This window comes from Elephas maximus, chromosome 12 (assembly GCF_024166365.1).
Source record: "Elephas maximus indicus isolate mEleMax1 chromosome 12, mEleMax1 primary haplotype, whole genome shotgun sequence".
Taxonomy (NCBI): Eukaryota; Metazoa; Chordata; class Mammalia; order Proboscidea; family Elephantidae; genus Elephas; species Elephas maximus.
In genome coordinates this window covers 9,959,525-9,981,686 of record NC_064830.1, presented here as the reverse complement: position 1 = coordinate 9,981,686, position 22,162 = coordinate 9,959,525, and the positions used below count along the sequence as shown (strand labels likewise).

Here is a 22,162-nt window from a genome sequence, read left to right as displayed (position 1 = left end):
TCCACATTCAGTTGGATCACCTTTCTTGGGAATAGGCATAAATATGGCTCTCTTCCAGTCAGTTGGCCAGGAAGCTGTCTTCCAAATTTCTTGGCATAGACGAGTGAGCACCTCCAGTGCTGCATCTGTTTGTTGAAACATCTCAATTAATATTCCATCAATTCCTGGAGCCTTGTTTTTCGCCAATGCCTTCAAAGCAGCTTGGACTTCCTCCTTCAGTACCATCGGCTCCTGATCATATGCCACCTCTTCAGATGGTTGAATATTGACTAATTCTTTTTGGTATAATGACTCTGTGTATTCCTTCCATCTTCTTTTGATGCTTCCTGCGTCATTTAATATTTTCCCCATGGAATCCTTCACTATTGCAACTTGAGGCTTGAATTTTTTCTTCAGTTCTTCCAGCTTGAGAAACACCGAGTGTGTTCTTCCCTTTTGGTTTTCCATCTCCAGCTCTTTGTACATGTCATTATAATACTCTGTCTTCTTGAGAGGCCCTTTGAAATCTTCTGTTCAGTTCTTTTAGTTCATCAATTCTTCCTTTTGCTTTAGCTGCTCGATGCTCAAGAGCAAGTTTAAGAGTCTCCTCTGACATCCATCTTGGTCTTTTCTTTCTTTCCTGTCTTTTCAGTGACCTTTTGCTTTCTTCATGGATGATGTCCTTGATGTCATTCCACAACTGGTCTGGTCTTCGGTCACTATCACCAAGGCCATATTTTCCAACTAATGGTCATTATTCTTTGTTTCCAACTTTCACATTCCAATCACCAGTAATTATCAATGCATCTTGATTGCATGTTTGATCAATTTCAGCCTGCAGCAGCTGATAAAAATCTTCTATTTCTTCATCTTTGGCCCTAGTGGGTGGTGCTTAAATTTGAATAATAGTCGTATTAACTGGTCTTCCTTGTAGGCATGTGGATATTATCCTATCACTGACAGCGTTGTACTTCAGGATAGATCTTGAAACATTCTTTTTGACGATGAGTGCAACACCATTCCTCTTCGAGTTGTCATTTCCAGCATAGTAGATTATATGATTATCTGATTCAAAATGGCCAATACCAGTCCATTTCAGTGACTAATGCCTACTAAAAAAAAAAAAAAAAAATGCCTAGGATATCAATATTTATGCATTCCATTTCATTTTTGACGATTTGCAATTTTCCTAGATTCATACTTCGTACATTCCAGGTTCCGATTATTAATGGATGTTTGCAGCTGTTTTTTCTCATTTTGAGTTGTGCCACATCAGCAAATGAAGGTCCCGAAAGCTTTACTCCATCCACATCATTAAGGTCGACTCTACTTTGAGGAGGCAGCCCTTCCCCAGATGTATCTGAGTGCCTTCCAACCTGGGGGCTTATCTTCTGGCACTATATCAGACAATGTTCTGCTGCTATTCATAAGGTTTTCACTGGCTAATGGTTTTCAGAAGTAGACTGCCGGGTCCTTCTTCCTAGTCTGTCTTGGTCTGGAAGCTCAGCTGAAACCTGTCCACCACGGGTGACCCTGCTGGTATCTGAATACCGGTGGCATTGCTTCTAGCATCACAGCAACACACAAGCCCCCACAGTACAACAAACTGACAGACACGTAGGGGGGAGCCTTTCTAGCTGTCTTGAATGGAGGCGCATCCTTACAGACAGAGCTTCAGGGTGGCTTTTCTTCAGCTGTCTGTGCAGCGACAGATGCAGGCGGAGCTTGCTTGTTTTGTTTTGTTCTGGCTCTGGCTTGCTCTTCTAGTTTTCTTCTGGCCTCTTCCTTTTCTTTCTTTTCCTTAGCCGTCTTTTAGGATCTCTTAGATTCTGCCTCCCATCTGTCTTCTTGTTCTTTCCTCTTAGAAAGATTTTCGATGTTAGCTCTGATGTTACTTGTTTTGTTATTTACTTCCCTACAGGAACAGTCTTCTGGTAAGTAGAGGATACTTGTGTAGCGTCTTCAGAAATGGAAAGATTCTTATCCGTCTGATCTTTCTGCACCCCGTATTAGATGCCAAATCCTTTGGAATAATATTTTTGGAATTCATGCATCTGCAATTTCTCCTGATGATCCCAGTCAAGGGCATGTCTGCCTTGCTTGTCTGTACAGCAAATTTTCCTTCAAGCCCTTTAACACAGTCTCTCTGTGACTCATATTTTCCCATTTGTCCTTGAGACTCCAAAGCAAGAGCACTTTTATCCACTTTATCCTTGTCAACGTACTGTTTGCCACCAAAGTTTTTGGAATAATCTGTTTGCAAATCACGAGTCTTCATTTTGCCCTGATAACCAAAGCCCACTCAGCTTGTCCACTCGGTCAACCCGCAGGCCATACTTACCACCACTATCGCCTGAGTAGTTTTTGGTAAAGCATGTTTCTTGTTTTAGTCTGGTGTCCAAAGCCTACAGCAGACTGATCAACTTTCACCACTTACACACCAAATTTACCTTCAAAATCCCATGATGAGTCAACTTGGTTGGAAAGTTTGAACTGAATGTTTAGAATGCATTGGTGGCAAACCATTGATTTATCCATCCTGTCTTGTTCCACACAAAATTTCCCTCCATAACTATGAGATGCTTTTCAAGCTTTTTTTTTTTTCTCCCTTGAAGCTTTGATGTTATTGAAAAAGTTCTCTTTCAGCTTATGTATGCTGATGTGTCACTGGTGCCAGGCCTGTTCACAGTCTTGGTATCCCACCTCTGTTCCATTTCACTTACATTACTCACAAAATCAGGGTCCTTTCTCATTCATCTACACCGTTATCATTCCAAGTGATGGACACAATGTCCTGCAGAAACTTTCCAAATCTTTCTTCCAGGTTGAAAACGAATAGCTATTCACAAAACTGTTCAAAATGCAATAATCTGACGCAAATGTCTAGGCGTTTGGGAAACATCTCTGCCACTCCTGCCTCCTGGTATCTCCTCCACTCGGTTATCCTTGCTCTACATCTTATGCGAAGCTGCCATCCCCACTGAGCCCTGTACCTGGTGGTCGCTGCCCCCTCAGCTAATTTAAATTCTCAGTTGAATTTGAGAAGGGGTTTAAAGGTGTTGACATATAATAAATGAAACTGTAGGTTGTATAAAAGTTCAGTGCATAAAACTCAAGCAATGCCCATACATGGCAATCCAAATCATTTGAACTACCAACCTTTTGGTTAGCAGCTGTTACACTTAACCACTACGCCACCAGGGCTTCCATCTAAATCATACTACCTTTTTTTTTTTTTTTTGAAGGAATGTATCTTACTTCAAAAGTTTCCCACTGAATGAACTCCTCCCCTTGGCCTGCGTTAGGTGGTTTCCCCCACCATTCTTACCTCATTTTGTGCCATTCACTCACTGCCTTTCAGCCATATTTACCATGATCATATGATTTATTGTCCTATTGGTGGTACTTCTGAGAGTGGACATAGGTACTACCCATAATTATTCCAGGACAACACACGTAAACAGGGACTGTCCTGTGCAGACCTGGACATATTGTTACTCTATATCCTGAATGACCTTCCCAGAAGAGGCTACGCTCTTTTGCAACTCAGGGCCATTGCATTTGCTGTGTCTTCTGTCTGGGACACACCACGCCTGGCCCAAGGCAGCCTCTTTTTAAACTGAGCTTTAGGTAGGGTCTCTTCAGAGAAGTTTCTTCAGACTGTCCTTTAGAGGCCTCATTCTGCTGATTTCTGATTTCCTTTATGGTACTATTCACAGTAGGTCTTTTTTTGTTTATTTCTTCATTCACTTGTTTATTTTCAGTTATTTCCACTTGAATGTAAGTGACATTGAGCCCAGTGACCAGTCATTGTCTAACATAGTACTTACCTCTTAGTAACTTAAATAATAAGCAAGCCATTAATATATTCTTCTAGTCTTTTATTTGCATATCTTAACAATACACGCGGTTCTTTGAAGTCATTGATTTGAAACAATTTGTAATCTGTGGGGGAGAGAGGCAAAACAGCTTCTTCAAAATCTGAAAGCTGCTAGATGCATGTACAAAATGATGTTTTTGAACATGGAATCAGGACACACAAAATTAAATAACTCACCTGTTGATTTCCATTAGGAAATGACCACGGTCATCTCACATTAGGAGTGTGAGTGTGTGTACGAGTGTGTGTGTGCATGAAAAATTCCAGTCTTTTGATCATAACAGATACAACTCTGCATTCACCTCCATATGACCTATTCAAAAATACTTGAGGTCAACTGCCACACCCTATCTTTCTTCCTTCCGTCAGATCATACCAATGATAAGAACGAGGCTACCTATACTGGATTCCAGACTTTGCTTTTTGTTTACTTTCAACAATATGCCTTTAACATTGGCATATTCCTTCTGTGGAGAGGTTCCTATATTCGATAAATTTAAAATCATGTTTTAGGACCTACGAATTCCCTCTCTTTTAGTGACTTTACCTTTCATGGTTCTGATCTATTTGCTGCTGATTTGAGGGCTTAACTCTCTGAGGCAAATCTCTTTTCTCTTATCAGAGATAAAAATTTGGAATGTATTTCTTTGTGGCCCCCAAGTACTGACCACAAATTGCTTTACTGAGTGTGCTAAAAACTTAAACTTGGTCTGTCCAGAAGCTAAGGGGAGATAGAAGACCACCTCAAACGCTTAAGCTTTCTCAGCCTTACAGTTAATGGAATTTATTCTCTACATGACTAATCACAGACCGCTTTAAGGAGAAAAATGCCTTGAATCAATTCATACTCATAGAAGACTAATTTCTTTTCTGTACTGTTACCACTACAATGCCCAGGACTCTTCTGAGTGGCTTGCCTAGCAGTGATTTTCTCCTAAGAAATAGTCAGTGAGCTGTGTAGAGTTAAAGACCACCACAGGGCAGGCAGAAACCACTGACTTTCCCTTTTGGAAAGTGGCTCGTGGAAATCTATTGACTTCTCTGTGGCTCCTGGGCAGAGGCTGATAGTGAGCCAGCTATAGACACATTCATGGCTTTCTGCAGCATAAATCCATCATTTCCACACTCATCAGAGAAGGGCAGGGGTAGGTCGGTGTAGGAAGCAGGAAGCTGTAGGATAAACCATTGCTTTATTTCAGTCTGTCAGTTGGGCTGGACTTCTTAGGTAAAAAACCTCCTTCCCACTGGGCATTCTTAAATTGGGTAGCGTGGATGCAGCCAGATCAAAAAAATCTTAAGAAAAATGAAGTAGTATTAAATGAAATCAAAAGAGGAGTAGCCAGTGGTTTCCAGCCTGTCTTTTCTGGCATGATTGGTGGTATTTGATCCCAGTCTATTTTCCTAACCACCAAGTAGAACAGAAAGTGAGGCACGATGGGTAATAGCAGGATTCTCTTCAGAAGCCCCTGCTGCATGGTTTTGCTTCATTTGCCTATTAGGCCCACATGTGCAGGAGCAATTACAATGAGTGCTAAACAGTTTTGATGAAAATTGGTGTTATTTGGGATACAGGAGGAGCCCTGGTGGCGCAGTGGTTAAGAGCTCAGTGCTAACAAAAAGGTCGGCAGTTGGAATCCACCAGGCGCTCCTTGGAAACCCTACGGGGCAGTTCTACTCTGTTCTACAGGGTCGCTATGAGTCAGAATTGACTCAGTGGCAAAGGATTTGGTTTTTGGTATAGGGGAGATGTAGATGTTTACCTGAATCTATCTTAAAAAAAAAAAAAAGGAAAGAAAGGCAGGCAGGCAGGATGTCTTTGTGAAGAAAAGGAAAAGCTGATCAACCTTGTTCCAGTAAAATGTATTTCACTCACCACCACGTGAGGCCATCGGTGGCTTAGTGGTATAATTCTCGCCTCCCATGAGGGAGGCCTGGGTTCCATTCCCAGCCAGTGCACCTCCAGCTCAGCCACCACTTGCCCGTCAGCGCAGCCTTGCGTGTTGTTGTGATGCATAACAGATCCCAGTGAACTTCCAGACTAACATAAACCCTGTGGATCACGACGACCCCATTCTGCGGTACATGGGGTTGCCACGAGCTGGGGGCCCACTTGAAGACAGCCAACACCACCACCACCACCATGTGGCCCCATCAAACCAAACAAAAATGGCCAAATACATTGGGTACTTATGGGCTTTCAGATTCTGTAGTAGGCACCATTGGGTTTTAGGTAATTTTAAGTACACTCAAAAGGGAAATTAGATACGGATACTTGAAAAATTGTAAGAAAGCAAGTATCAACTTCAGTTTTTTAATTAACTTTTTACAGTATAAAAATTCATACATTTGTACAATATAGGTTCCTTCATTTATTAATGCCAAATAAAAATAAGAATACGTGTAGAATGTCTTTATTGTAATTATTTCCTTAAGTAGCACCCAACTAAACAACATTCTAAGAGTCTGGTGATTTCTTTCCCATGACGACATGCGTGACTGTGTGTTTGTTGAAGAGGGCACAGCTTTTGGTTTGACCTAACTATACTTGAAATATTCTTTACAACTTGTATTTAAAAAAAAAACACTCTTCATGTGGATGAATTAAATTAGTATAATAAAATTGATCAGGAGATTAGGTGATTAAACCCGGTGCTGTCGAGTGGATTCCAACTCATAGCGACCCTTTGTGGGTGCAGCGGTGTATCCAGACTAGAACTGCCCCATTGGGTTTCCAAGGAGCGGCTGGTGGATTCGAACTGCCAACCTTTTGGTTAGCAGCAATAGCTTAGGATGTTCTCTTATTTCTCCCTTTTACAGTGTGTTTACCTCACTAAGGGGAGCTCTGCCAATAAAATAACCAGAGTGTGAGAAGGAGGACACTTTACCAGCTATATTACAAATTTTATAAGCAAAGCAATGGCTGAAATTTCATGGTATTTTTCTTCGGTCAATGTGAAAAGTGTGCAAACCTCTGTGGAATTTACTCTTTTTTTTTTTTTTTCTGGTAGATATATAAAAATGGTTCAGACACAAATGATTAGAAATTGAAACCTCGGGGGGAAGCTATTTATTTATAGGAGAGAACATGAAGAAGTTACTTAATGCTGGAGCAACAGAAATGCAGAGAGCCAGGCAAGGAGACTGAATTCACTCACAGCTACTTGTCAGAGGCTCGGGAAGCCGTGGCTCCTTCCCTTGGCAGCCCCTCTTTATACCTCAGGAGGGTCCTGCCTGAAGTGGGTCAGACATGCAAATTCATTTTGATGCAGGTGTAGCTTCTTCCTCTGCTCCACTGCTCCAAGCTAAGCTCTGAGTTGTGCTATTCAGGGGCCAGCAGCATGATTTAAACCCACAGTGATTCATCACTATTAGAGATTGCTTGGCAGGTGGGATAACGTAATGAGTCTCTGTCAGGCTGGGGTGTTTACATACATATAACACACACACATAGCAAACGCAGGCTTGCCTTCCCACAGTAGCATTGGCAGAATCCCACAGACTGTTTGTAAGAATGGCAATGGGGTCACTGGCCTTTTGCTGCTCTGTTTTTTCTACTTGGCCGAGAGGTCTTCTATGAGCAAAATTCTGTGATTTTTTAAATCTAAAATAACATGAGAGACACCTTGCATTTTGAGATTACTTGGATTATTATTATTTTAACTAATGGAGAAGGAGAAATTTAGGATTTAGATGTAATACCTTTATTTGAGGAAAACAATACGTTATTTTTAGAAGGATCTCATTGAAATAGCTATTTGATCCTTGGAAAGAGACCCAGTGCACATATGAAGAGGGGAAAAAGAGGCAAAGGTTTAATCAGTAACTGGGCAGGAATTAGCTTGCAGGAACAAAAAAAGATAAGGACATCTCTTAAATAGCCTCCTTCAACAGTGCTCCTGGGTGTATCCACGTGGGTGCAGTGGTGTATCCATGTGGGTGCAGTGGTGTATCCACGTGGGTGCAGTGGTGCTTCCATGTGGGTGCAGTGATGTATCCGTGTGGGTGCAGTGGTTATGGTGGGGTGATGAGTGGTACAGGGAGGGGGATATGGGCCAGACCTGTCTTTCTACTCCAGCCCACAACCCTATAATTAAATTCGGACAGCATGGACTTTGGAGTAAAGCAAACCTGGGTTCAAATTCTAGATGTGTGACCTGAAGCAAGCTGTCACCTCTGAGCTTATTTCCCCATCTGTCAATTGAAGATAACAGAATTTACATCATTGGGTTTCACTGGGCATGAAATGAGATCTGTGAACCCATCCTGGCAGAGGCTGGCTCATTGAGACTCGGTTCCCTTTTTCTTATCACTTTTGCGTTGACTCACAACTCTGACCTTGCATGTGAACTACAGCTAAAATCCCAGTTGCTGACCCAAGAAGCCAGGTCTACACGCAGAGCCCATTAGCTTCTCAAACTCAGTGTGTGCAAAGTGGAACGCAACACAGCTTCCCCACTGCCTCCATTCTTAAAGCCTTTCCTTTGCATAGCTTCACATTATACTCAGTTTTTTGGAGTTCTTGATTGGAGCAGCCTGTAATTTGTGCGGGAGATAGTCAAACACACATACCCACATGGCAAGGCAGGCTACTCAATATGGTCATGGTTTTATTGCTTACCACAGTACACATGAGAAGTTAGGCTTCAGCAAATATTTTTGGAAGAAATGAATGTCAAAATGAATGTGAGCCAGCTAGAGGACAATATTCACTAAAAAAAAAAAAAAAAATAGAGTCTCTAAAATAACCTGAATAGACAATGGCTTTCTGGGTAAAGGAGTAGTCTTGACTTTTGCTGTTGCCTCAAGGGGACTTGACTGAAATCTGACTGAGAGTGTGAACAGAGGCTGTGTCACCTTGTGATTCTTCTGCTATAGAAACACACAAAAAGCAGAGCCAGAGAGGAAAATGTGAGAGTGCTCATTAAAACACAGATCAGGGAGGAGGGTCTCGACCACAGCAATTGGCCTGTTTGGTGCAGGTGGCTTGGAGATCTGCGTTATGGAGATAAGCGAGTCAGGCAGTCTTAGCCACGTGAAATCTGCTTTAAACACATCATGGTTCTTTATGAGGAAACTCCAGGCTTAGCAAAGAGCTTCTCGTTAAATTTTGGACTCCCATGGGAGAGAATGTGTTGGTCAGGGGATGTGGATACACTGGGCCATCAGCGTCTCTGTTTTAAATTTAAATTTTCCCTCCTCCAGAGGCAGATTCATTCTGGCTTTGCTGACTGACAAAGTGGTTTCTGTGAAATTGCCTCATTAGTTTCTGGGCCTTTCCATGTGGATGCCCATACATGTTGTCAGGCTTGAAAAAATAAAAACCTCTGGGGTATTTAGATGTTTACAAACCCACTAAACAAAAAATTCAATTCCAGCAGGTGGACAGATATGACCAGAATGTCATTAAGAAAAGTTCCTGAATACTCACCCAGGCCAACCCTTTTAAAGGGTGAGTCACCTCTATGCCTTGCAGTCCCTTAACTGGCCAGTTGTCCTTGATTATTTCTAGTGATGAAGAATTCATTTCTGCACAACTTTGGGAAGTTTGAATACTAGCCGAGTCATCCCTGACATAGAACTTACACAGAGAGAAGGAAAGGTCTGAGGTACTTCCCACAAGTGTCTGGTGGCAGCTATTTAGCACCCTCTCATGTTTCCCTGTGTTCCAAAGTTTATGTTTCCCTGTGTTCCAAAGTTTTTCTGAAGCGTTTTAGATTTCCCAAACTCTTTCACATGGTCTTCGTCAGATGGTACCATTCTGACTTTCTTTACTATCTTGGGGTGCCCTCCATTGGAAACATCCCAGCTCATCGATTCTCCGTGGAGTCTAGCAGTTTGAATATGACCTGGCATCACCTCCCTGATTCTAAATATGCTTTATTAATTTAGCCTTTGTGTGTGTGTGTGTGTGTGTGTGTGTGTGTGTGACTACCTACACTGGTAATATAAAGCAAAGATGTCACTTTGAGGACTAAAGTGTGCTCGGCCCAAGCCATATTATTTTCAATCTCCTCATAGGCACGTGAAAGCTGGACAATGAATAAGGAAGACAAAGAAAATCTGATGCCTTTGAATTATGGTGTTGGCGAAGAATACTGACTATACCATGGACTGCCAAAGGAATGAACAAATCTGTCATGGAAGAAGTACAGCTAAAATGCTCCTGAGAAGTGAAAATGTCAAGACTTGGTCTCGTATACTTTGGACATGTTATCAGGAGAGAACAGACCCTGGAGAAGCACATCATGCTTGGTAAGATAGAAAAGTCAGTGAAAATGAGGAGAAGATGGATTGACACAGTGGTTGCAACAATGAGCTCAAACATAGCAACTATTGTGAAGATGGCACAGGACCAGTCAGTGTTTTGTTCTGTTGTAGGGTTGTTATGAGTCGATGGCACTTAACAACAACAACCTACATTAGCAACTTACATTGAAATGACAATTTACTTAGATCTTCTGAGTCATTTATAAAAATGCTACTTCTAGCTACCAGAAATCTTTTTTATATTTGGAAGGAGGCAAGTTGCTAATAAAAATGTATTAATGTAAGTGCTACTTCTGGTATTTCCTCTCCTTGCCTGTCCCTTGTGTATATGTATTCCATTTCATTACAATTTTTCTTCCTTCCTGGTATCTAATTCTTCTAGTAAATTGAAATAATGTGACACCTAGACAAATTATATAGTATATTTAACATCTTTTGTGTAGAAATTATATGTTTTCTAGGACTTAGGGTCACTGTTTGCTGAATTTGGCTTTTGAAGTTTCATGCCAATTAATTTACCAACCAGCTCTCTGAATTCCTGAAGAACCCCTATCCTGCTCTCAGCTGTTTTGCTTTCTCAGGTTTAGACATCTCTAGGGTCTGCAAGTCTCTCAAAATATCTCATAACTTGAGGATGCTCCTGGGCTCAGGCGACCTCTTGGGTGAGAATATTTCTCCAAGAAGCTGGAGTTGAAGAACATCTGATTGACTCCAGGAGATCCACGGCCCAGGAAATGTAGCCAGGACACCAATGGTCTGGGTCCTCTCCTGCTTTAGGAAGTACAGACCCCAGGGATCCTGGGTGCCTGAATAGAGCCTTGTGCTTTTACAAATGGAGCCCTGCCCTTTTACAAGTGGAGCCCTGACCTTTTACAACCCAAGGCCATTCACCACCCATTTTATGTAGAATCCAAGGAGTTTTCCTCTCTTCTTGTTCCACGTTTTGGTCACTTTCCCATTGTACTACCTGGAACTCGCTGAATAGTTACTTCTTTCTGAGTGGCTTCCTTTTCTTTCTTTTTTTTTTTTTAACTTCTTTACATTTTATCAACTTGTATTTGATTCTCAATCTGAATTTATCCATCCCCCTTTTTTCTCTCTTCTCTCCCAGCGTCCTGGATGCGACAGAAATGCTTTGGGAGAATAACCTCTGTGCCCACGACCACCACCATTCACTGAATACAAGAGCTTCCAGAGCGCCCGGATCTTATCACATCCTCTCCCTCCTCACACCTGGCCGCCAGTAATAATACTGAATTATAATTTTTTCCTGCACATGCCCAGGTGTTCATTAAGGTTCTTTTAACCTTAAATAATAGAAGCTGCCTTAAATAATAGAAGCTGCCTTAAATAATAGAAGCTGCCTAGAGATGGCTTAATCAAAAAATTATGAAAACGTATTTCTTGTGGCCTGGGGCATTTCATGGACTCTAAGAAAGAATTAAACAATGAAGATTCTGCAAGGTGAAAGATCAGGGCTCTGGGGACCTCCCTAGCAGGAGTTTCTGGACTGTTTTTCTAGAGTGCCATCATCAACATGACAAGTGACTCTCAGTCTCTGCCTCTTTGCTGAAGCTCAAACTCCCAGAAAAGAGAATCTGACGGGCTCAGCATCAAGTTCTTGTCTGCTTCCAATCAATCAGCTGCAGCCAGGGAGGTAGGGCCACAGGGCACACGTGTACCTTCTGGGTACAGGGTTGTCCTACAGAAGAAGGGATTGTTTGAGTCAGGCAGTTTCTTCATTAAGACCATTATACAAACCCAGACCAAACTTGTTGCCATTGAGTTGATTCTGACTCATAGCGATCCTATATACCAACACCTCCCCCCGCCCCCGCCAAAAACAAAAAAACATCGTCCTGGAGTTGTCTCCAGAGCATAGACATCCTACAGGACAGAGCAGAACTTCCCCACAGGGTCTCCAAGGAGTGGCTGGTGGATTTAAACTGCCGACCTTTTGGTTAGCAACCCAACACTTAACCATTGCACCACCAGGGCTCCGATATATAGAAGGCATTATATTTTGTGTTTCCCCAAATTGAAATAGAAAGCAGTTGTTAATTGCTCGGCTGCTAACTAAAAGGTAGGCAGTTCGAATTCGCCAGCTTCTCATTGGAAACACTATGGGGCAGTCCTACTCTTTTCTATCGGGTCTCTATGAGTCGGAATCGACTTAAGGCAAAAATTTTCCTAGAGCTACTCTCTCAAAAAGCCTTTCCTGCCTAACAAAACTTCTGAGAGGAAAACAAAAACAAAAACAAACAAACAAAATCTCTAGCCAATGTTTCAGTTCGATCCCCTAGTGAGACACTGAAAGGAACACAATTTTACTCTAAATCATATGGGGTCTCCGTCAGTCAGAGTTGACTTGATGGGACCTTGTGTGCTTTGGTGTCATCTTAGCCAGATTCTCCACAAACTGTCTCTTCTAAAAGCTTCTCAAACTGCGCACTTAGCTCTCTTTTCAGTTTGACTGTTTAAAATGGCCTGGGCAGCTCCCAGTAAATGGTTCTCTTATTCCTTCCAACCACAGTTCATAGCATTGTGAAGTACCTAAGGCTGAGCCAGGCTTGTGACAGATAACACGGGGAGGTGTCATCTTTGTTTAGGAAGCTGACATGCCATTGCAATCCTGTGCCATTTTCCAGAGCATCGCTTCCCTGGCCCAGGCTGCTGGCTTTGCTGCTCGAGCCTCCGCCGCAGGCAGGTGCCATTTGATCAGGAAAAAAGTGAATGGTGCACGAACCCCTGAAATGGATTTGTTTTTCCTCCTCTTCTGTCTCTGCACTCAAAACTCCCTTGTTTTCCTGTATCTTGTCTGCTACCCCTAACAGTCACCGGCAAGGGCAAAATAACAGGCAGAAAACAGGGCTCCTTCCTCTGCCAGAGGACGACGCCACCAGCGTTTCCAGTAAGCACTGGATTCACAGACACATCTTTCACCTTCCAGGGAAGATAATATGTGTCTCGAAAAAAAGTTAACCCTTTTCATTCATTAGCCTTAGTAAGCCAGGCAGTTTTGAAGAAGTGATATTGAAACAACACATTTAGAAGGATGCACTCCAGTTGTCTGGAATAAAGAAATTCTCAGATTCCTTGTCTTCCTCATAGAACCAGGAGCGCTTGTCTCTACATTTGGTCTGATACAATTAAACTCACTGAACCAACATTATTTATTTACTTATCCATCTATCATAGAGTAAGTACATGGCTTTAATTTGAGTTTTAATCGTGGCTCTACTTATATGACCTTGGGCAACATCCCTAAGCCTCAGTCTTCTCACAAAGTGGCAAAGAACTGCCTCAGAGGCTTGTGGTGAGAACTGTATGAAATGATGTAAACTGTCTAGCACTTAGCCTGGCTTTAGTAAGCATTCGGGGAGTGTCAGGGTGTCTGTGCTTCTATGACTGTGAGCATGTAGATTTGGTTACTCACTCTAGGTACCTGGTCTCAGCTCATTACTGTAAACAACACTAGACCTATTTGATAATCATTTCAAAAGATATGGCTTGATCTTTACTCTTAGAGATGCTATTCTTTATTTAGAAAGCCAAGGTTTATACATATAAAGCAAAAAAATTCTAAGAATAGCAAAAACAAAGAACTACATTAAACCTAGCAAAACATTAAACTGCCTGCTGTGGAAATTTTCTTCTCTTTAAAAATTTGATCAGACAGATGTCACCAAGGCCAAGTTGCGTTAAGGCAGCTAACATGAGTCTGGGAAAGTCAGGCCCACTAGTGGTTCACTTCAGTAGGCTCAGAACTAGAGGGAGTGATGCGGGTTAGGGATGGGCCTTTACTGGGTCATCAGGTAACATCTGGGCTCATTCAGTCATCTTTTAGGTTCTAAAATGTGGCAGGTAGTGCAGACTGTTGGTTGCCTCTTTTCTAGCAGATCTCCGCGATTCTAGCCGTGTGATTAAACAAGATTGACCACAAGCCAGCTCTTAGGTCAGCCATGACTAGTTTAAACTTATAATGATGATAGAGGAAACCCTGGTGGCTTGGTAGTTAAGAGCTATGGCTGCTAATTAAAAGGGCAGCAGTTTGAAACCACCAGGTGCTCCTTGGAAACCTTATGGGGCGGTTCTACTCTGTCCTATAATGAAAGCTATCACTTATTGAGCACTTATTATGTAACCAGTAACTATGACGACCAGTCCAGTTGCCACCAAGGTGATTATGGCTCAGGGAGACCCCATGTGTATCAGAGTAGAAGTGTTCTCTACAGGGTTTTCAATGGCTGATTTTTTTTTGAAGTAGACCGCTACACCTTTCTTCCAAGGCACCTCTGGGTAGACTCGAACCTCCAGGCTTTCGGTTAGCAGCCGAGTGTGTTAACCGTTTGCAACACTCAGGGACTCCCTACAGTGTAGAAGGCATACACTAAGTGCCTCATATGCATTTTCCGTAATCTTAAAAACAGCCATGCAAGTCAGATCCAAATATCTTTAGTGATGAAATCTTGGAGCTCAGAAAGGTTAAACAGCTTGCCCAAGGCCATCCAGACCAGCAAGTGGCAGAATCAGGAATGAAACTCTATCAGGTTGACTTCAGAGGCCCACTCCCGTCATGCATAAGCTCTATCTCTCTGCAAAGACAAAGAAATTCTCATAGATTCAAATAAACAGCTTTTTTTTTTTTTTTAGAAAAATAAATCTTAAAACTCTGTATAATAAAGTTGGGAAGTAGAAATTTACCCCCTATTGGGGTATTTAATGAGATTCTACATCATATAATTTAATACCTAATTTTTTTTTTTATCACTTCCCCATATGTGAATGATGGAAATAGCAACTAAGATACCGAGGTCATATTATTAAAGTGGGTCTGATTTGATTATTTCTAAGAAGAAATCCAATAGTGAGATAATGGATGCTTTTAAAACATGTCCAAAGTTGTAAGGAAAACTATACTAAACACAGTACAACAATATTGACCTTGATCTTGATAAACACCAAAAACCCACTGCTGTCGAGTTGATTCCGACTCATAGCGCGACCCTATAGGACAGAGTAGAACTGCTCCATAGAGTTTCCAAGAAGCAACTGGTGGACTTGATAGGACTTTACATTCTCAGAAAAAAAATTAACGAAATGGGACATAAAATCTCTCTTTTCAGAAAAAGCAAAACACAGAATTTTCCCTCAGTAGGGTGTGAGAATGTTGAACTTTTTTCATTTGTTTTTGTTTTTGTCATGTAATTATGATACTTTCCATAAAGTCTAAGTATTCTTAGTAGCCTTCTGAATTTTTAAAAGACGATGTTTCTTTCCTTACAAGGCTGCTTATTTTCCAAGGTGAAAGGCATACGGCGATAAGATTTTTGGGTTGTGGTGACTTTTACATAGAAGAATAAACAGGATATCATGGACGATCAAAATCCTTATCCGGAGGCTTGGCTAAAGAGAGGGTTAGAAGTACAGATTCCAGGCAAGTGAGGAGGAAAGGCAAGAAAGGTTCAGTGACAGCCTGGCTAAGCAGAAAGAAAGAAAAATCGGATCATAAAACACAGAATTTCTCAGGTTCAACCGCCTCATTTTATAGATGGATGAACTGAGACCCAGTGAGTGAGTATGAGGAGTTTAGCTTTAATACTGTCGGATAAGCGCCCTAAGAAGGAAGCATTCTAGGAGAGAGGCAACTGACACAGCCTCAGTAGAACTGAACAAGATCTTTTTCTCCACGGTCTACAGTGTGAGCCACAACTACATCATCCCATTTCATTACTGAACACCTACATTAGACACAAGGCATACAAAGATGAATGAGACATACTCTCTGCCCTCAAGAAGACGACTCTTACTCTATTCAGCACTCAATTTAGACGAACAATGGATATTCATGTCTGCTACGTGCCAGGTACTGTGTTGGGGCCTGTCTATTAAAATAAGATATCCATGAGAGCAGAGAATTTGTAATTGTTCACTGCTATGTGACCAGTGCCTAGGCCAATGCCCAACAAAAAATGAACATTGAATGAGTTATATACAAAGCTGCTGTCCTGCCGACTCCAACTTAAGGTGATTCCATGCATGTCAGGGTACAACTGTGCTCCACAGGGTTTTCAATGGCTGATATTCTGGAAGTAGACCATCAGACCTTTCTTCTGAGGTGCCTGTGGGTAGTCTACAAGTGCCAACCTTTCAGTTAACAGCCGTATATGTTAACTGTTTGCACCACCCAGGAGCTCCATATATCTAAAAAGGGAGCCTTGGGTGATGGAAGTGGTTAACACACTCAGCTGGTAGACGAAAGGTTGTCAGTTTGAGTTGACCCAGAGGTACCTTGGAAGAAAGGCTTGGTGATCTACCTGTGAAAGTGCACCATTGAAAACGCTACGGAGCACAGCTCTACTCTGACTCACATGGGGTTGCCACGTGTCAGAGTAAACTTGGTGATAACTGGTTTCATATGCAGGGTCACTAGACTGCAAGGAATTCAGAGTTTATCTTGGATTAGGACTAAGTGGTAAAAAAAAAAAAAAGGTTTATATTTAATACCCTCCTTAGAAGTTATTGAGTCCGGTCACCAAAAAAAAAAAGGTGGAACTGCAGGACTGAAATGAAAGGCTGTTTGCCAAGTGCTACAGCTACGAGCATGAACAAGGCAAAGGAGACAGGCGAAATTCACAGGACAAAGGAATTATTCCCTGCAAAGGGGTGGGGGTGGGGATTCAGGGAAGGTTGCATATAGGTGAGGAGCCCTGGTAGCACAGTGGTTAACTGCTCAGCTGCTAACTAAAATGTTGGTGATTGGAATTTACCAGCTGCTGTGTGTGGAGAAAGATATGGCAGTCTGCTTCCATAAAGATTACAGCCTTGGAAACTCTGTAAGGCAGTTCTACTCTGTTCTACAGGGTCATCACGAGTTGGAGTTGACTCGATGGCAACGGGTTTGGCTTTTTGGTTTGTATTTAAGCAGAACCTTAAAAGATGGGTAAGAATCGAACATGTGGAAGGCTGGATTGAGCTGATGGGCTAGAAACTGGATAATGTATCCAACTGAAATCACCGAGGGGATTTAAGTGGTGGGAGGCTGTAATTACTTGAGCAGAAATGTGGCCAGTGTGGTAGTATATCTCACCCCCATCGTTCGCAAGAATGGGTTTGGGCTTCTTTAATGACCACAAGACATTTCCATTTTCCTCTGGGTTCCATGCTGGCTCAGAGGTTCCATCTTGACTCAGAAGGAAGAGTGCTACCTATGGAGTCTCCATCAGAATGGATCAGAAACCATTCTATGCTAAATAGTCCATGCTAACGAGCTCTATTTCTCTGTGATCACACAGTAAATGGGCAATTTATTCAGAATCAGTCTATAAACGGGGGCGAAGCTCATTTTGACCACAGCCTTGTGTCAATTTAAATATGAGAGTCCAAACTCTTTTCTTTCAAACTTTCTGCTGGTATCATTGTGATTGACTTAAAAAATATTTCATTTCAAGCTTTCAACCAAAGTAGTCACAAATAAGACAAGAAAAGTTGTTTTTCTTGGGGGGGGGAATGAATCCTGCAGAGTCAAAACATTTCCGTCACTCAGTTATCTCTGTAGAAATTTAAACTGAAATCCTCTCTACCAAACCCTTTTTATTTTACTATGTTTACTTTTAACCTTCCTATTTACAATCTCCTCCCTCTTCTTCCATTTTCTCCATCTTCCTTTATGTCTGTTCTCCCAACCAGGGCTCAGAACCAGTTCTTCTCATTTCAGTCACAGCCAAGGAAGTGAAACCTGAAGAGGTCCAAATTTTAAAAAATTTGGATGAACCCAAACATAACTGGAATGGGAAAACTTACGGGTGGAAGCCCTGCTCGAAACTCTGTCTTAGAAAGCAAGGGCAGCATACACGCTGCTTAGCAACCAAATCTCTTGCCCACTGGGTTTTCAGCAGAGGCATAAACAGCAACGCCTCCCTCAAAGATGGTAGCCGGCCGTGCTGCTTTGAATGTGTGCTTCTCTCTGCCGTCTTGCTAATAATCCAATCTCAAGTGTCACTCTCCCACTCCAGGGTTTCGACCCATAACTTTTCCTGTTCCGGTTCACCCAAATTTTAATAATTCAGGTCTGTTCTGGTTTTGCTTCTTCACAGTAGTTGGAAGATCTGCCCCCAACTCACACTTGGCCCAATCACAGAGACTTACCGGAATGAAACTGCATTTAATCTGGAATTCTACACTGACGGAATCAGAAAAAGAAGGCTAGAAAGAACTCTTAAGATAGTTTGCAAAAGGATAACTCCTAACAGCTTGAGACCAGCAGGAATATTTAAGGTGGGAAATCAATGATCAGATTCAGAGCAGCTGTAGAAATAACCAGAGGAGACAAGGCCAGTAGAAATCAATAGTGGCCCTGTTAAAGCCAAATTGAAAATAAGGTGCTGTAGGGTGTGGAGGGATCCCTAGGACAAGAGTCAGGAGATGGGACAGTATCCCCAGTTCTGCCACAAAGAAATTTATTTCAGGCAAGTGACTTACTCCATCAGGAGCTCAGTTTCTTCTTCTAAGAGGGAAGGATATTAACGAGATAGTGATTTTAAAGGCCCTGTTCAGATCCCCAGTGTTATGCTCCTATTCTCCTTTCCACCAGTCAATGTCTCAGTGAGCTGGTGATGCTCACAGGCACTATGGGCTATATCTGGGATTGCTGTGATGGGGGGAAAGGGGTCAAGAGATTTGAGAAGCCAGCTTGCAAAAGAAAATTCTGTGCAAGTTTTCTCCAAGAACAGACCAAATGTAATTTTCCTTGTTTTATATTAAAAAAGGCAGCACCCAGGGCCTCTCATGACCCTCACTCAATAAGAAAGCTTCAGTTGTTGTTACCCCGAACAGACCAGAGAAAGAAAGAAGTCTACTGTATTTAGAAACCTAGTCAACAAGCTTTCTCTGCTTATTATGGCAGGATTTTGGTAAAATCTGTGAGTCATGACTTCCTTTTCCCACCACACCCTAGAGATTTCAAATCCTTTTAAAGAGATACCGAGTAGACTTAATAATAGCACCAACTCAAAAACCCCAAACTCGTTGCCGTCCAGTTGATTCTGACTCATGGCAAACCTATAGGACAGAGTGAACTAACTGCCCCATAGGGCTTCCAAGGCTGTAAATCTTTACAGAAGCAGACTGCTGCATCTTTCTCTCCCTGGTGGATTCGAACCACCGACCTTTCAGTTTGCAGGCAAGTGCTTTAACCACTGTGCCACTAAGGATCCTTCAGTAATGACACCAGTTGCCATTATTCAGAACATGCCTCTTGCCAGGCTTACCGGAATTTGACGGAAATAACGTGGGCCTTCTCCATTTGTTTGTGGCCACGCCCCACCCCCAGGTATCTTTGTAGGTGCGCTATGCTAATTTTTTACAGCAAAATGTGGAAGGCTGCGTTATCTGCATAAAAATAATGTAGTCGTTTTTTGGCCAAGAACTGCTGGAGGCGAATAGATTTGTTCTTACTATAAAAGCTTCCCGGGATCCAGGCTTTGCTTCGGTGATGACGATGTCTGAAATGAGGACTTTGGGAAGTAACAATGAAAGAGAACGCCGTTCCTTGAATGTGGTCTCCTGAGCAGGAGCCTCTAGAGGGAACAAAAGAAATTGCAGAATTGCAGAGTATTGGACTTTCAAGATTAGTTCCCATAAAACTTGGAGGACTGCCAGGCTCAGTAACTGGCATGGAGAGAAGCACCTGAAACCACCAGTCAAACTTACTCTTCAGAGAGCAACTCCTGCGGAGCAGGCCCACGCCCTGCCCTTAGGAAGCTCACAGTTCAGAACAGCCAATTATAAGACAATGCGTAGATGTTGTATTGAAACGTGCACAGGTTGCTCTGGAAACACAATGGAGGGTGGGAGCGAGGGAAGACAGCAGAATGGAGGAACCATTGGACCAGGATTTCTGAGAATACTGTAGCAATTTTCCAGAGAGACAGAAGAAGGAAAGGCATTTCAGGAATGGAAAACAGTATAGTTAAAGGCCAACCCAGTAAACCAGTTGCCGTTGATCAACCTTGACTCATGGTGACCCTCGTCTGTCAGAGCAGAAATGTGCTCCATGGGATTTCCAATGGATGATTGTTAGGTAGTAGGTCACAGGCCTTTCTTCCAAGGCACCTCCGGATAGACTCCAACCTCTAAGCTTTTGGTTAGCAGCCAGGCGTATTAACTGTTTGCACCACCCAGGGACTTAGAGAGTTATAAAACAGGATGGGCCAGTGAAGGGAAGCTCAATGTTCCTGCTGGCTAGGATGCAGCATAAAAACAGGGCGGTGGAGAAACGGGGGTAAGTTTTAAGCAATGGAGTATTTGGGTCATGATGGGCTCGAGGGCCACACTAAGAAATTTGTACTTTGTGCTGGTGGTGATGGGAATCGCTTAAGAATTTTAAATAGTAGAGTGGGTGGATTAGATGGTCCCTTTACGAAAGTTATCCTGGTAGTACTTTGGAGGGAAAATTGGAGAGGGGGAGATAGGAACCATGGAAACCAGTTAAATAACTGTAGTCGTAATCTGGACAAGAGATGATGAGGCCCTGAAAAACTGCAGAGGAGCCGTGGTAGAAGGAAAGGTCACTTATCACTACTTAGGATAAATGAATCAACAGATTTTAAAACTTTCTTTGCAACTCCTCTATTGAGTACACACACATATATGTATATTCTAAGCATTTCTTTTTTATATAGAAGTTGGTTCTTATTTCATGGATGCAGTGTGTTTCTTTATCTTCCTGGGGATATTACTGAGAACCATTTTTTCTATATATATATTTCTTAGCAATTTGTTTCTGGAGGGTGTGTTCTACCACAATAAGGGCATAAACTAAGAAAGAGAAAGCTATAGTATCAAAGGATCAGGAGATCCCATACGGGTGAGATAGAAGGAAATCCCCCGGATGATGTTGAATGGAAATTGCAGGTTGATGGTTGTGCAGCGGGTTTAAAGAACAGTTCGGAAGGCGCAGGGATATATGTCTTCAGAGACTCAGGCATATTGGATACACCCGAATATTTTGAGAGGGGATTTAGATCACTGACAAAGACAACTCATCATAAATACTTAAAAAACTAAAACAAAGAGGAAACAGACTATTATTAACTGCAAAGTAAACAGAAAATGAGCAGGAAGGAAAAGTAGTTATAATTTTCAACAGGGTTTAATCGCTATGAGTCGGAATTGACGGCACTGGGTTTGGTTTTTGGCTTGGTAGTTTGAATAGCATTCACATAGTCATTATAAGGTGAACACTACATACCAATTTAACCCAAATCGTCATGGAACTGTCTCGGGTGGTTGGAAGGATGGGAAAGGTGTGTATGAGTGAAGGGGCTGGAGAAGAGTAGCAATACAAAGATGCTATTTAGGGTCGTGGAAGAACTTTCCCCCCAAATCAGCTGTGAGACATAAAAATCATTGAGGGGATGAGGTTGGAGGACTGCTGTTTTTAAGTAACAGAGTTTATAAAACAATCTGACTCTTTACACTATATGTACATATGTTGTTGTTGTTAGTTGCCACTGAATTCACTCTGACTTATGTCCAACAGAATGAAATGTCACTTGGTCCTGTACCATCTTTATGATCACTGGCACGCTCGAGCCCATTGTTTTGGCTGCTGTGTTTTTTGAGCATCTCCCACCTAAGGGCTCACCTTCCAGCACTATATTGGACAATATTCTGTTGTGATCCACAGGGTTTTCATTGGCTAATTTTTGGAAGCAGATTGCCAGGCCATTCTTCCTGGTCTGTCGTAGTCTGGGAGCTTCACTGAAACCTGTCCACTGTGGGTGACCCTGCTGGTATTTGAAATACCAGTGGCAGAGCTTCTAGCATCACAGCAACACACAAACCACCACAGTATGAAAAACTGACAGAAGGGTGGTGTCTGTATAATCCTGACCTCATATACGTTCGTGGTCTCATAAGATTATAATAGAGTTCAGCAAGCCCAATTGAAGAATGGGGTATAGCTATTTACAATTATATTATGTATACAGAGTACAGGGTCAGCAGAAAAGAGGAAGACCTTCAATGAGGAGG

General features: G+C 42.2%; 1 protein-coding gene and 1 pseudogene across 12 annotated transcripts in view; both read right to left on the bottom strand.

The window, feature by feature from the left end:
* Positions 1–22,162, bottom strand: part of TPO (thyroid peroxidase) — a 141,433-nt gene that overhangs the window by 7,735 nt on the left and 111,536 nt on the right. Inside the window, exons 16-17 of one of the 12 annotated variants that reach the window (XR_007519509.1) lie at positions 19,583–19,704; positions 9,753–11,828 (exon numbers count right to left, since the gene is read on the bottom strand). The exons of 8 other annotated variants lie outside the window; for them this stretch is intronic. Coding sequence is in view for 2 of the 4 variants with exons in the window: in XM_049902583.1 (XP_049758540.1) it covers positions 11,762–11,828 (67 nt within the window). In the remaining 2 variants the exon portion in view is untranslated. Of the gene's footprint in view, positions 1–9,752; positions 11,829–13,285; positions 14,722–19,582; positions 19,705–22,162 lie in introns of those variants that run through there. 3 more of the 12 variants (XR_007519508.1, XM_049902583.1, XM_049902586.1) reach the window with 3 other exon arrangements.
* Positions 1,120–9,661, bottom strand: LOC126086440 (src substrate cortactin-like; annotated as a pseudogene).